This window comes from Ctenopharyngodon idella, chromosome 12, assembly GCF_019924925.1.
Source record: "Ctenopharyngodon idella isolate HZGC_01 chromosome 12, HZGC01, whole genome shotgun sequence".
Lineage (NCBI taxonomy): Eukaryota > Metazoa > Chordata > Actinopteri > Cypriniformes > Xenocyprididae > Ctenopharyngodon > Ctenopharyngodon idella.
In genome coordinates, this window is record NC_067231.1 from 21,956,146 (window position 1) to 21,971,493 (window position 15,348).

General features: G+C 37.2%; 1 protein-coding gene across 1 annotated transcript; it reads left to right on the top strand.

Moving 5' to 3' along the window:
* Positions 1 to 195: 195 nt before the first annotated feature.
* csnk1db (casein kinase 1, delta b) lies at positions 196 to 12,248 on the top strand. Its single transcript, XM_051913964.1, has 10 exons — positions 196 to 723; positions 5,090 to 5,200; positions 5,349 to 5,497; positions 5,743 to 5,971; positions 8,194 to 8,364; positions 8,471 to 8,619; positions 9,442 to 9,610; positions 9,697 to 9,839; positions 10,401 to 10,471; positions 10,760 to 12,248. The coding sequence occupies exons 1-9, from the start codon at positions 648 to 650 to the stop codon at positions 10,431 to 10,433; spliced, it is 1,230 nt and encodes a 409-aa protein (XP_051769924.1). The 5' UTR covers positions 196 to 647; the 3' UTR covers positions 10,434 to 10,471; positions 10,760 to 12,248.
* Positions 12,249 to 15,348: the final 3,100 nt, after the last annotated feature.

Sequence of the window (15,348 nt, forward strand, 5' to 3'; positions counted from 1 at the left end):
AAATGCATAAATATTGAATGTAATAAAATATATACTTAGTTCAGGCCCGCTATTGTATTCACCAATGCATTTTACTGAATAAGATCTATGTGGGACGAATGTAAAGATGTCCACATATAATGAATTAATTGCTGTTCGAGACAGTTAATGAGACTGACCTAATGAAACTTATCCAGCGTTTCTCCCACGTGACTGTGGCGAGCGAGGCGTTGCCAAGGGGAAGTGACGTCACAGCGCTACGTTCGCGTTCACCACAGGAGATACGAGGCCTGTGACAGCTGCTGCGACGGGGGTCCGTTGTTAAAATCCACCTCCATCTTCCTTATCCTTGGGGAAAATGATGACCAAACCGAAGAGAGCATAATCTACAGACTCTAAGCTTTCGCCTGATCACAATATTGTGACATTTCGGACTTTTATATATTAGAAAAGGAATGGTGAAAAGTGAACTCCGTCGGAAGAATCCGAATTCTCTTCAGGGACTCGGGGGGGTTGGGGTCGCATAGAGATATATAGGACCGTAGCAGTTAAATAACGCGTGAAAATATTAACGTAAAGTCGAAGTTAAGGGCTGACAGCATCTGGTTTAATAGAAATTAGCTGAAATACAGTCGAGTGACTCGTTCGGGAGAAACCAATAAACAGCTATGGAGCTACGAGTTGGAAACAGATACAGACTGGGTAGAAAAATTGGAAGTGGATCATTTGGAGACATTTATCTGGGTAAGTATAAACTTAAACACCCGTATACTCTCTTTCCATGAAGCTGTCATTAATATGACACGGCTAACATGCTGTATTTTTTAATATATCTGTCAACTGTAACTGTCAGTGGCGTTTTTCCAGATATTGACTCGTTATAGTCTCCGTATAAAGTCCGTTTCTCAATTCTTTGGGTATTTATATAAAATACCATGTTTTATAACAATGACAAGAACGTATTTCAGACCTAAAGTGGTTTATTGAAGTTGCAGCCTATATAAACTTAACGTCCCTTTTGAAACAAGCTTATACAGTGGTTTAAACACTCCAGGATGTCATATGTGACCATAAAATATGTGCTTTTGTCATAAGACTCATATGTCAGTGACATCACTGACAAGACAACACAGTAATTGCTTTAAATCGAGGTGTGAATTTACTGAACATGTTAACAGGAGTTTACAAACAGGTCCTCCCTTGTGTCTAACTCTGAATGAATCTCACCTGTCCATACAGGTTTCACTGAAAGTGTGAACCACCCAAAAGGCCAAACCTGGCATGTTTAATCAGCATTTGATGGACATTCAACCAAGCCTAGATGTTGCTTTTCTTTTACAGCCTTCTAAAAGTCGAGATCTTGCATTCGGAGCTCTGTGTTTGATTCATGCAGTCTCATTTTCTGATCATAGGGTCATGGTGCATTTTTGCGCAAGCTGTTTTGATTCTCTTTTGATCCTGGACCCTGATGAACTCTTTATTTACATGCTAGATGGCCTTCATGGTTGAGAGCATCAGTATCACACCAGGATGTTGTTTATCATTTGAATATCTATAGTTGACCATTAGAGATTACATTGGCAATAGAGAGCCATTGTTATTACACTACTGGTTTGGACTGAAGCTCCAAAGTAGGTCATTATTTTAACTTTTATTCTCAGCAAGCTGATAACAGTCTATTTCATTAGCTCAAAATCTACCTTTACTACTTCTCGTACTCTTAACCACCATGGTATTTAATTTTTGACTCAAGCCTGTGATTAAAGTACTTGTGTAGAGCAAGACATTACGTTCATCTCTTATTCAGGAGGCATTAAAGGAAGTTTTGCAGCTGCTGGCCTTAATTCGTCTCGCTGTGGTCTCCTCGTTAGCAAGGTTTCTCTCAAGTGGATTGAAAACTGTCAACAGAATGTTCAACTTAATCAAAGCACCTATAGACATCAGGCTCTAATGCAATCAGCTTGCTTTTATTTTGATAGGGGAGCACTGTTTGTAAAGGGACTTTGATCATCATATAGTGTTAGAGTGTGGAGAGACCTTTATCCCGAAGCGTTCTGGCTGAGATGGGATTGTTTCAGTCTGTCTGTGTGTGAGAACAGGGCTTAGTGGGTGTGGTGAGACTGTAAACTCCATCTGCTTGGTTGTGTTTCATAACTACACGCACTCTTTGGATTTTCAGCATAATAAAGTGTTTATGAATAATACCTAAACGTCAGAGGTGTTATTTTTTGTGCCAATGCTACTGGAAGATCTTCAGCACATGACTTGTGTGAAATGCATTCAAATTATTTATCTACCATGTCATTGGCATTCGAGGTCCAGAAGATCGAACCCAACCAGATTGGACTAGTTACATCGTGTCACACCACTTACTGCTTTTACAAATCGCCCAACAGTCAGCATGAATGCAATACCTCTCCCTTTTCCTGGGATTCCGTTACGTTTGCATCACTTGGCATCATGGGAGGCCTCAGGTGTGTGAATCACCCAGGACCTTCCAACTCGGCTACAATTCTGGGTCCTTCCCATCAGCTTTTATGTAACCTCACAGTATTTGTTTCATATGATGTGATGTCTGTATGTTTGGACCAGTTGCCACATCTTTAACTTCCCATAGATCTCATTTAGCTATCAGACTGCAGTTTGCATTCAACACCTTATCAGCAGTTTGGCATCTTATATTTCATGTCAGTTATATTTCATGTCAAGCGCATGGAGTTTCTTCTTCATACACAGTATGGCCCCATAAAGAATCAACTGTTGGATAGGCAACAGTTTTTTGGTTTTGTTTTGTTTTTGGTGAACTGTTGCATAACACTGTCGTGTTATTATTTTTCTTTATCTGGGCTGTAAATCTGATCTGACACAATTTCATTGTTCGTTGGCAAAGATAGGTTGAATGTTCCTCTTTTTTTTGATGTAAATGTGATCATGGGGTACTGACTGTTTGTGCTCTTTGAATAAATGTCTAGTTTGCTGATTAATTTGTGCATAGACTTGACTTGCATTACGTGAGTTTCTTTGCTAACAGAGAAGATTATCATTTGTTGTTTGTTTTTTAAATATCTCAGGAACCAGCAGAACAAGTCCTTGAGTTTCTGGTTAGATGGCTATAGGTAGTAGTTTCAGTTTTCAAAACCTTTTTTGCCTATTGAATACAAATTAAGATATTTTGCAGAATATGCTCTTTTTCATAATGAGGACTGGTGCTGTTGAGCTGTAGAAAATGAAATGGTGGTAATCAAATGAACAAAACTTATTTAGTTTATCTTTTAGAATGTAATTAAATGAACAATTCTCTTTCCCCTTTCCCTGCCATTGACGGAATTTTTGGCTTTCCGTGTTTTCACTGGTAGAGGGTGCTTTTACACATCTTCTGAAAGAGTGCAGAATCTCTGGATCAAAACACATGCAAAAAAGAAGCATAAACAAGCGATAAAAGCATTGCTCATGCACATTGTAGTCTTTGGGTGGGAAAATGCAATTTTCTCAACTTTTTAAAAAAAAAAAAAGAGAAGAAAAAACAGCTTTTTTTGTGAAACTTACCCTCATTCAAGTGTTGATTAAACAGGGATGGGACAATTACGATTACTGATTTCACGATAAAATGTCCTGTCGGTTAGTATTATCATTTAATATTTAATTATCATTAAAGCTGTTTATCGTGATTTTGAAAACTCACCTTTCATATAATACTTTTACGCAATAAAAGATTATTAATAGCCTGTCTTGTTCTGTCCTATCTGTTGTTGTTGCCTAATTAAAAAGCTGTGCTATACATTTTAAAAGAAATGTCTTTTCATTTTATAGTATATAAATACATTTACTTGTTTTTCTTCAATGTATTTTATAACAATACAAAGAGCAATGTGGAACATTTTACCTTTTATTTGTTCCTCACTAAATGTTTTTTCCCCCACTATAATAATTATAATAACTGCTGATTATTTATTTATTTTTTTTTATTTTTTTTAAGAGGCTCTGTTCTTTCTTTTTATATATTGCATGTTTTGATATTTATACAACAAAATTCTGGGGGCCATCAAAGTTTTGTGAAAATGACCCAAAATACTGGCAGAAGTTAGCAACTTAAAAAAAAAAGAAAGAAAGAAAGAAAGAAAACAATGCTGGCGGGAAAAGTAAATTATTATTTTTTTTGGCAAACAAAGTGCTGCACAACAGAGCTTTACTATTTAAATAAAAAAAATAGGGCTGTGCAATATGGACAATCTTATCACGATTTTTTATCAATGTTGCGTTTTTGATTTTTATCACTGTTTTGAGACAATATTTCCTTATCCTAAACGTATTTCAATAGGAAACCAATTAGAGCTTTATTAATAAGCTGTAACATGTCTCTAGAACAGACAAAACAATACAAATATGGGTAAATATCAAAGCAATAAAAAACAACCCAGACTGAAAAATCTCTCAAATAACAGACACTAGAACAGTGACAGAAGATTATTGTGCTTTCTTCAGTGTTGCTTTCTTTCTGCTGCATTCTGATTGCTCACTGACGGTAAATGTCCACTAAGTGGCAGAATTCCACTCAATGCCTCCACTTTGTGGTGTGACTGTAGCGAGTGTATTTAATCTGTTTTTTCAACATACAGGCAATATAATCAATCATCACATATACATGTGTTTACAGTTAGAAAGATGCAAGCTTAGTTTCTGAAGTTTCTGAAATCACAAAACTTAGTTTGTGATTTCAGCCAATTCACAATGAAATACATGTCCAAACTGCAATATTTAACATACATATAACAACTTTAATGTGTCCAATGTGTAAACAATATGATTTAAGCACTTAATCCAGCAGAAATGTGAGAAGAATCAGCATATTTTAAACACTAGTGACAGACGACGCTACCTGCTACTCATATTGGGGGGGTCTGGGGGCAGGCACTCTTTTTGTAAAAGAAATGAATACTTAAATTCAGCACATTAAATTGATCAAAATTTTGAACGGTAGTGTATGCACAAAGTATAGGTCAATTAATTATGATCTGCAGTCATGTCAGTTTGTTGGAGATTCAGACTGTGTTCTGACCCCATTCACTGTTTTAATGGCTCTGTTCCTTCTCTGTTTCTTGATCTGCCCCAGGCACAGACATTTCAGTTGGAGAGGAAGTGGCCATCAAACTGGAATGTGTGAAAACAAAGCACCCTCAGCTCCACATCGAGAGCAAGATTTACAAGATGATGCAGGGTGGAGGTAATGAGAACAGTGTTTTGTGTGTCATCTGTAAATAAGGGGTTGAAGGGCTCAGTAAACTAATGTAATCAATGAAATGGTTTATACATGCCAACAAACACATGTTGGGTTTTCAGGCTGTGTATTTAGGTGTGTGCTTTCTTTGCAGTTGGCATCCCTACCATAAAGTGGTGTGGTGCAGAAGGAGATTACAACGTGATGGTGATGGAGTTGCTCGGCCCCAGTCTGGAGGATCTCTTCAATTTCTGCTCCAGGAAGTTCAGCCTGAAGACTGTCCTCCTGTTGGCTGATCAGATGGTATGATACAAAATTAAGCAATCAAGTAGTTTTCATTCTTCACAGATTGTCCTGCAGGAGACAGTCTGTAATGTTAGGTGAAGTTGCTGAGAAATGTAATGGCCCGTTTAGTCCTAAAATGCTGAATTTACCATTCTTTACTCTGTTTTCATCTAAAAATTGATGTGACTTAGATCCACTCCTGATGACTAATTTTGCTACAGAAGTATAACCTTTTTTTAAATGTAATTTTGTAAACCTTGCAGATCAGCCGCATTGAGTACATCCACTCCAAGAACTTCATTCACAGGGACGTGAAGCCTGATAATTTTCTGATGGGCTTGGGAAAGAAAGGCAACCTGGTCTACATCATTGACTTTGGTCTGGCTAAGAAATACCGTGACGCACGAACACACCAGCACATTCCCTATCGCGAGAACAAGAACCTGACGGGCACTGCGCGATATGCATCCATCAACACGCACCTTGGCATTGGTAAGAAAACACAGTCTTGTCAATGAGCTTGTGTGTGTGTGTGTGTGTGTGTATATATTAGGGCTGTCAACGTTAACGCATTCAATTCAAAACCCTTAACGCGTTAAAATAATTGAACGCAATAATGTGAAATTGCGTCATTAATGTAATTTACGTCACAGTTAAATGATCTTAGAAGTCTACAGTTTATCACACTGAGCGTCTAGAATGGTGTAAGCATCTGTAACTCTGCCTTGTAGGCAGAAATTTCTATTCTAAACCTTTAACCTTATTTCGTTTCTGTTTGCGATCAGATCTTTTCGCAAGTCGCTAAACTCCGGGAAAGTTTTCAGTCCAATTATCCAGTAAGCGTATTCATTTAAACAGTCTGTCTAAAACAGCGCTAATGTAAAGAAAACCAGAGAGAATAGAGATTCACGTTTCGTTTTCACTTAATTATTCATTCCATTGTGTTTCACTTTAAAACACGAGCTCTGTCATATTAATTTTTTTTAATTTTTTTTTTAAGGTTACAGTATTTTATTTTTTATATGAGCTCTGTCATATTCTGTGATTGTTTCTGAAGAGCGCAAGCCCTCACTCATCACACTGTGAAATACAGACTGAAAGGAACGTTAAAACATCCCACCGCTGTATGGCCAGATGATACGCAAACTACATTTCTCAGCTGGATAAAGCAAACCAGCATCTCGCTAGTAAAGTTTTGGTGGATGAGGATTGCAATCAAGGTAAAGACGGTTGCGGTGATTTACAGGAGTCATGTGTGTATATATAATGTTTTTATTTATTTTATTTTATTTTTTACACATTTTAAGAAATCCTGGGGAAGAGGCTTAGCCCCCCAATATATGAATCTCTAGTTGCATCCCTGCTAAAAACACTACTTCGATTAGAGAGTAGTGAATACAAAAATGTAATCATAATCCGCCAAAAAAATATTATAAACTAAAGTTTATAAAATCTAAACATTTAGCGGGGAACAAATAAGTGAATGAAAGTGTAGTGCTAAATATGGTACATTGGTATTGCATGGTATTGCACAGCTTTTTAATGGGGCAAAAAGATATGATGGATATGACAGAAAAGATAGTTTTGCGCACGGAATGATTATTAATAATCTATCATAATACGAAAGGCTCCAATACAGAGTGGCACACATCATTTATGCTCACCCCGTCTGCAGAATGATGTGCTTAAAGCAACATGACTCACAGCACGCACCGCATTGAAAATTCCAGGGCACAGAGAGAAGAGATATTGTGCACACAACTCCTAGTGTATCACTGTATATCTATTCAGAAGTTTATTGAGCCTTATTTCTTTACCAGTTTAAATTTCAGTCACTTTGCGCGTGATTTCAATTCATGTTCCACTCTACTCCAGTGTTGTGATCTAACAGACAGCCGGGTAGGGTGCAGCCGCAGCAGAGGAAGAGTTTCTGTGAACTTAATTTCACTACGTACATATTCATTTGTCCCTCACATTATGCTATCGAATGGCTTCGAAAGACTTTGAATATAGTGCACAAACTTTTATGGTGCTTTATAATGTGTAATATAATGCTCGAGTATGCACAGTATCGGATTTGGATCGGTCCTGTCTGATCGATACCCTATCGGATTGGTGCATTCCTAGAATGTACCCTATTTACACTTAAGTTCAATTTATGGTTTCTGGAAGAGGTTTGTGTTAGTTGTTATAAAGAGTTCCCAAATCATTTTCCAGGTTTTTTTTTTATTTTTATTTTGCTCTCCCCAACAAAATCACCTCATTCATTCTAGAACGATTAATTCTTTCCAAATATAGCTATTGAAGTCATCTGGTGAACATTTCTTTATATCGTGATGTATATCACAGAAAAAGTAAGTAAGTAAGGTTTTTTTTTTTGTTTTTTTTTTCCCCCAATATCGTGCAGCCCTAATACGTATATGTGACCCAGATTTGTTGAGATAGACAGTGCTGCAATGGCTGTGGTTACTGATCATTTGATGTCTTTTCCAGAGTAATTTTTCCTTTCCATTGCTCTGTCGACTCTGTATGACATCACTATGTGCTCATGCTCAAGTGGATGCATGTATGTTTTTAGCATTTCCCAGAAAAGTTTGATTTGTGCACGTGTGAATGAATGTTACATAAAATGCTTATTTATGAATCATTACAGTAGTAGTCATCCTTTCATGCTTCACGCAAAGCAATAATTCTGTTTGCATGTATCTCTACAGAGCAGTCTCGGCGGGATGACCTGGAGTCTCTTGGTTATGTGCTGATGTACTTCAACTTGGGCTCGCTGCCTTGGCAGGGACTGAAAGCCGCCACCAAGAGACAGAAGTATGAGCGTATCAGTGAAAAAAAGATGTCCACCCCCATTGAAGTTCTTTGCAAGGGCTACCCATGTATGTTCAAATCTTGTGTAATTTCTAACATTTTCTGAATGCTAATCAGGCTTTGTATTTGACCTAAAACACAGGATTGTAATATGGATGTTTTTCTGTCTCACAGCTGAATTTGCCACGTACCTCAACTTTTGCCGGTCACTGCGATTTGATGACAAGCCAGACTACTCGTACTTGAGGCAACTCTTCAGGAATCTGTTCCACAGACAGGGCTTTTCCTATGACTACGTGTTTGATTGGAACATGCTCAAATTTGTAAGTACATGTCTGGATGGTCTTCATTCTTTTTGATTGACCTTTGTTGAGATATGATTCTTTGTTTTGTTTTTTCTATCCCAAATTTTCCTTATAGATATACACTACCATTAAAAATTTGGGTCGGTAGGATTTAAAAAAAAATAATAATAATTTTATATAAAGAAGTGTCTTATGCTCACCAAGGCTTCATCTATTTGATCAAACATACAGTAAAACAGTAATATTTTGAAATATTACAATTTAAAATGACTGTATTCTATAATATATAATTATGTTTTGAAATTTAATTTATTACTGTGATGGCAAAGCTAAATTTTTAGCAGCCTTCAGTGTCACATGATCCTTCAGAAAGCATTTTAATATGCTGATTTAGTGCTCAAGAAACACTTCTTATCAATTTCGAAAACTATTGTGCTGCTTAATATTTTTGTGGGAACTGTGATGCATTTTTTTCCAGGATTCTGATATTTTAATTTAAAATAAATGCTGTTCTTTAAAACTAATACATTATAAATGTCTTTACTGTCACTTTTGATCAATTTAATGCACGCTTGCTGAATAAAAGTATCAAAGAAAAAAATCTTACTGCCCCCATACTTTTGAATGGTAGTGTACTTAATTTAGTGTTGAGTGAAAGTATGTATAGAAGTTCAGTCTAATTTTTTTTTTAAAAAAATGCAGTATTTCACCCAGAATTTGTCTTTAATAGTTTTTTTTTTTTTTTTTTTTTTTTTAAGTATGGATTTTGCTTAGCAACATGGTAAAGCCAAACTCTGTTTGAATTATTTGATTTATAATTTTGCATTTACCCTCTCTCAGGGCGCTAACCGTACAGCAGAGGAGGCAGAACGTGAGAGGAGAGAGCGGGACGAGCGAATGAGGCACAGCAGGAATCCTGCCGCTCGGGGAATCCCAGCAGCTTCAGGCAGACCCCGCCCCACACAGGATGGTGCTCCTCCCACCCCCCTCACACCCACCTCTCACACAGGTAAACAGTCTGTCATTTACCTCTGCTTCTTCCCAAGTGCTTGAAACACTGTTGTAGGGAGTCGTGTCTTGCTTCTCGTCTCACAGCAAACACATCCTCACCAAGACCGGTCACTGGCATGGAGCGTGAACGAAAGGTCAGCATGCGGCTTCATCGTGGCGCCCCAGTTAACGTGTCGTCCTCAGACCTGACAGGGCGGCAAGACACTTCCCGCATGTCCACATCACAGGTATAAGGCGGACCCGGCTCATCCCAGCTTTCAGCAGAGCAGTGAAATCCATAATAAATCCTTTTAAAAAAAAAAAAAAAAAAAAGCAGAATCTTGTGGCTGTTTGTGTCTGAATGAGCTGCTTTGTTTGCTTACCGATAAGAGGTTTAACTTCTTGGCAGAACCAATAGTTCACAGCACATGTGGCCTTTGAATGGTTACACTAGGAATTCTTATTTATGCACGTACAAATCATTCACCGAAATAAATACCTGATGGTAAAATGTTAGTCTTTTATTGCCTGCAGTAATTGACCTTTTGATTCTCATGATCTTTATTAGCCTTTTGATGATGTTAAGCTTAAAGTTAAATCTGATTATTAGGTAGTTGAAAAGCATTTTCTAGGAAGCTGTTGACCTAGCATTTGTATTCCTTGAAAAAGTAATTTCAGCAGCATATATTCTTTCAATATGACAGACAGTAGGTACGATATGATTATGGGTTGGTGTGAGTAGCATGTCAGTGCACAAATGATTGTGTTGTGGGGGTGGAAGGCTGTAATGTTCTCTCTCTTCACCCCAGAATAGCATTCCCTTCGATCACCACGGCAAGTAGTTGCTCATCACGTCCTTGTGTGAAGGCAGGTGCACCAGGTGAGTTTCACTAGCTTGTGTTAGCTGCACATTGCATTGTTTTCTTCCAACTGGGTGAATCTTGTGAAAAAATGTCATACACTCTTAAAAATAAAGGTTCCAAAAAGGGGTTTTGCAGCGATGCCATAGAGGAACCATTTTGGGTTAAAATTGTCATTTAAATATTCCTCCCCAATTATCAGTCTATTATAATTTGAAAAGTTATAAACATTCAGTCTCTTAAAAAGACTCTATTGGTTTGTGGCAATTGTCATTTATTGTGTCCCTTTATCTTGTTGCTGTGTACAGATTGTCTCCATGTCCCAGAAGCCTCCACTTTGCAATATGGAGCACGATGGGCAACCTAACGACACATGGCTGATTGACAGCTCTTCACCATCAGCTAATAGACAGGGCCGTCAGTCTCCCTCTTCTATTGACCAAACCAAAATGGTGTAGAACCAACCTGACCTCTTTTCTAACAGGCTCTCTCTCTTTTTCTTCTATCTCACATGTTCTCATATTTTCCTCTCCCATGCTCTTTAAATGTTCTCATGGACATGAGAGCTACGGCCTGTTGCGAAATCACACCAGTAGGTTGACCAATCAGAGACTGGATCAGCCAGCCACACCTTGTCATCATCTGCAACCTTCCTTCACAGTTCCACTCTTATACATTCAGTGCTGCACAATTTTCACTGGTTCAGGCTCCTCTCAATTGAGGCTAATGTATCATCTATGTGGTTTAAATGGGTCTTGTTTCTTTGTATACTGGGTTTTCTTTTGTATTTTAACCTGGGCAACAGACGAGTCCGTCTGGTGGCGTTATGGGTTCACTTAATTATTTTTTTTTTTTTTTAATTTACTTACTCAGTGTATTTATTTTTTAATATACATTTTAATAGCCCTCTGGTGAGGTTCCTTTCCCATGTTGAAGCTGGTGGTGTAGAGTGGATGGACCACAAAGGGGCCAAAATCTCAGCACCAGCTTATAGCAAACTGACTCCACAGCGTGGTTTTCACTCAAACACGTCCTCACAGAGGAACCCTGTGAACCTCGCCTGTTTGTACAATACTGCTTCCCCATTATTGTGTGTCTTCTGTTTCTAAGCTGTGAAATAACTGTAAAATATTTGTGTAAATGTTTCCATGCAACTCTTTAGAAAGACTATGAAATGACCGCAGATGGGTTGAGTCTGAAAGTTACCACCAGTTATTTTTATCCACTCTTTCATAAATCCACAACAATGAAGTGCCAGACTTTGGGGGGTTTCATGCATTCTGAACTTTGACTCTTGAGGATGTTGTTTTGACTGATGAATGGAGATCATGGTTAGACCCGCAACGTGTCTTTTGAAAAGGACTGTTATACTCTGATGCGAAGGAAATGGATGCAAGGTTTTGTTCTGATGGCTCAGATGGTGTTTTGAAAGTGATAAATCATTTGTTGGAGATATCGATTGTTTTTACAAAGGTTGAAAGAATGAAAACAAATCAAAGTCTTGATCTAATGTTCGGTGATTTCCCCTTTTATGAAATATTCCAGCACTGATGTGGCTTTTGTGATGCACCTTGGAAGCTGGTCTTGTCATCTCGTTCCATTGTCATCTGTAAGAGAGGACATTGGCAACTTCCTGGGTAAAAATTTTCATCTGGTTCTCCCCCAGTTTGAAGGTCATGGCTGTTTTGGGCTCCACACACTTTTGTGGAAGTCATGCCAATTTGTCAGTCCTGTAAGAATTTGTATTACCACCGTATTTGTGTATTTTAAACAGTGTAAATAAATTACTTGTATTTGCTTGTTGCATTTTTTTTTTTTTTTTTTTTTTTTTTTTTTAAATGCATAATCTGAAATTTATAGCTAATGGGTCAAGTTGTTTTGCTCTGCTGTCATTTGCAGATGTTTAAAGTGATGTCTACCTTCATCACTTAAGAATTTTAATGTAAAACAATTAAATATAGCTAGTTTTGCTTATCCACCATTAAGATACATTGATTTTATTATTTTAAAAAGTGGTCCTGGTCTCTAGAAAACACTAGCAGCACAGTTACTGCCATTGATACCTCAGGCAGTATAGTAACCTACTATTCTTGTGTCACTGTGAATTTCTCATGATGGAGTTTTACAGGAGGCCTGGAGCTTAACTCACTGCATTTTCTCATACTCGATCCAATCTACAATTTATGCATTACAGCTTTTATTTTTCTGTACTCTGTTTTTTCTGCATGCAATAGTATGTTTTTCTGTGCATACTTCAAAAAGGACTTTATCCACTCTAGATATAAATGCAGGATTTCAAGAACAATAACTATAATGATAAAGATATAGTTCTAAAAATCGCAAATAAATACCACAACTCTAACTGTAATGGCACAGAGAAACCATATTGGAATCACTTTCAGAACGTTTTTTTCCAGCTGATGAAGATAACATTGATAGCCAATCAGAAGCAATTTTGCTTTAAAGAGCTTGAGCATTTAACCTCTTCAGGCCTGAATTTTGTTCCATTGAGCAAAAAAAAAAAAAAAATTATCCACTTGATATTTGCCTTGTTACATACTGTAACAAACTAACAAAGCAATGCAATAAGAACGTAGAAAAAAATTAAGATAAGATCAATTCTCAAAAAACTTGTTTTAATTTTGTTGGTTGCAGTGGTTGAATGGCAATATGTGTGTATATGTCTGTGTGTGTGTGTGTACGTACTTGCTGGTTTTGATAAATACATGATTGTGTGCATATAGCATCAGTGTGTGTGTGTGTTGCTGTGTATGCACTTCTTTAACTTTCGCTGTTTGTCAGTCGCATAAACTGAATGACAGTTTATGACCACAACATTGAAGACATCAAATCAGATAAAAAATAATTAATTTTATTACGACCTAATGTCTATTGCAATGGACATCTAACTTAAAAAAAAAAAAAATACTGTTCTTTATCTCTGAAAGATTTTCAAATTAACTTTGAATATTATCATTTTGATGTTATTCCCAACTTTCTTTAGCTTAACATTTTAGTGTTCACTTGAACGTTAAAGCATGGTGAGATCTAAACTCTACTGTAGGGTAGATGTTTAGAGGCAGGATTGATCACCGCTAGTTTGCCTTGCCATCTTTCAGATGAGCCGCTGACTGCTTAAGGCAGGGATGTGTCTTTGAATACGGCCCCCTGGATCACTCGGATGATCAATTTTAAAACATTTGAAAAGCAAGTAATGTAAAGTTTGCGTTCATGTTAAAACTAAATCAATCCAGGAGAGGTCGCTATTTCCAGCCCCGCCTTAGCAAAAATAAATGAAAAATTGACAATAAAAATCGTGTTTTCACCATCCAATCAGGATGGTTAACGGATTATATTGTTGTTGTTGTTTTACCAAGTTCAAGGGGTCACCCATATGTTTGATTTGTTTGGAAACGAAATCTGTAATGAAAGATTTTATTGTTAATTGCCATTACACCACTGCACTGCTCACAAAATCCGCTTTCCACTGTCGGGCCGAACGGAATGGTAAGGAACGGTTCGAGCTGTGTTTCTACTTGAGCCTAGTACGGCACGATTACGAACCGTTCTCCGCCCGGAATTAGCCAACCGTGCCGAACCGTTCTGCTAGAATGCGAGTAGAGACGTCGTCACGGATCGGTCACTTGTCTGTTGCCTGACTGCTAGTTTCTCCGTAGCTTGCTAACATGCTATTTGAGTAAACAAATTAATCACAATTAAAAGAAATAACTGATCATCCTACATAACGCGATCACTATTTACATCGCATATCGTGTGTAACTCTGAGTTACTAAGGCAACGACTGAAGAGCTCAGTTATCAGCCCCATAGTGGAAACGAAACCATATCCGTACCGGAATGGAACGGTAAAGCAAAGAGAACGGTTTGATCACACGGTGGAAAAGCAGCTAACGAGAAGTATGAAAGATACACATACACATGTGACGCCAGAGTTGCAGTTTTCTTAGATTTCAAAGGTAAAATGCATAGTCGACAAAACCTTTATGCCAAATGAATGAAAGAAATGTATGCACTTAATTATGTTCTTATACGTTTTAAAAAATGGTATTTTTCATGGTAATATGTATGTGTATTATGGTAATGCCATATGGAACAACTATTTTTTAAGCTCTTTTTAACGAGGCTGAGCTGAAAAATGTTCTCTAGGCTTGTAATCAAAAATAGGACATCTGTACATTTGTTTGTTGCAAATTTACAGACAATGCAATTGAGATGTTTACATTTGCTTGTTGGGGTAATATTGCTTGTCAACAGAAAACAAAGTTTCCCATTTGTATTAGCAAAATTGCACAAGTTTTAGTTCATAAAATCTTTAAAAACAAATTGCATTAATTATACATTGATTTCCCTTAATAAAAAGTAAATTGAGTAAGACGGTGTAAAAAGTGCAAGTGTGGATTAATCATATGGCCCCCGGTATTAAGGAGAAAAAAAAAATGTTGGCCCTCCTCACTATCGAAGTTTCCCATCCCTGGCTTAAGGTGTTAAAGGCCTGGTGCATTTACAGAGGGACACCAGCTGGACTGAACTGAAAATACTGCACAAATCCTGTGCTAATAGGATCTGTACTACGTCTGACTGTATTGTAGGTGTAAGCAGTGTGGTCATTTACAATTTATCACCTTAGCTAGTAAATGATTACATTTATGAGCGATATCACAAGTTCAAACAATTCAGTAATTTAATGCACTTTTTAATTAAATTCCAAAGAACAGTTAGACAATGTTGGAGTAAAGTTTAAAAAAAAAAAAAAAAAAAAAAAAAAAGGATGTAGGAATCCTTTAATCACTTTATTCTGTTCTTTTGAAATGCACAGGGTGGAAAAGCACTAAACACTTTAAGACTACAACACCATAAAAATGAGTCAAGATCCAGTG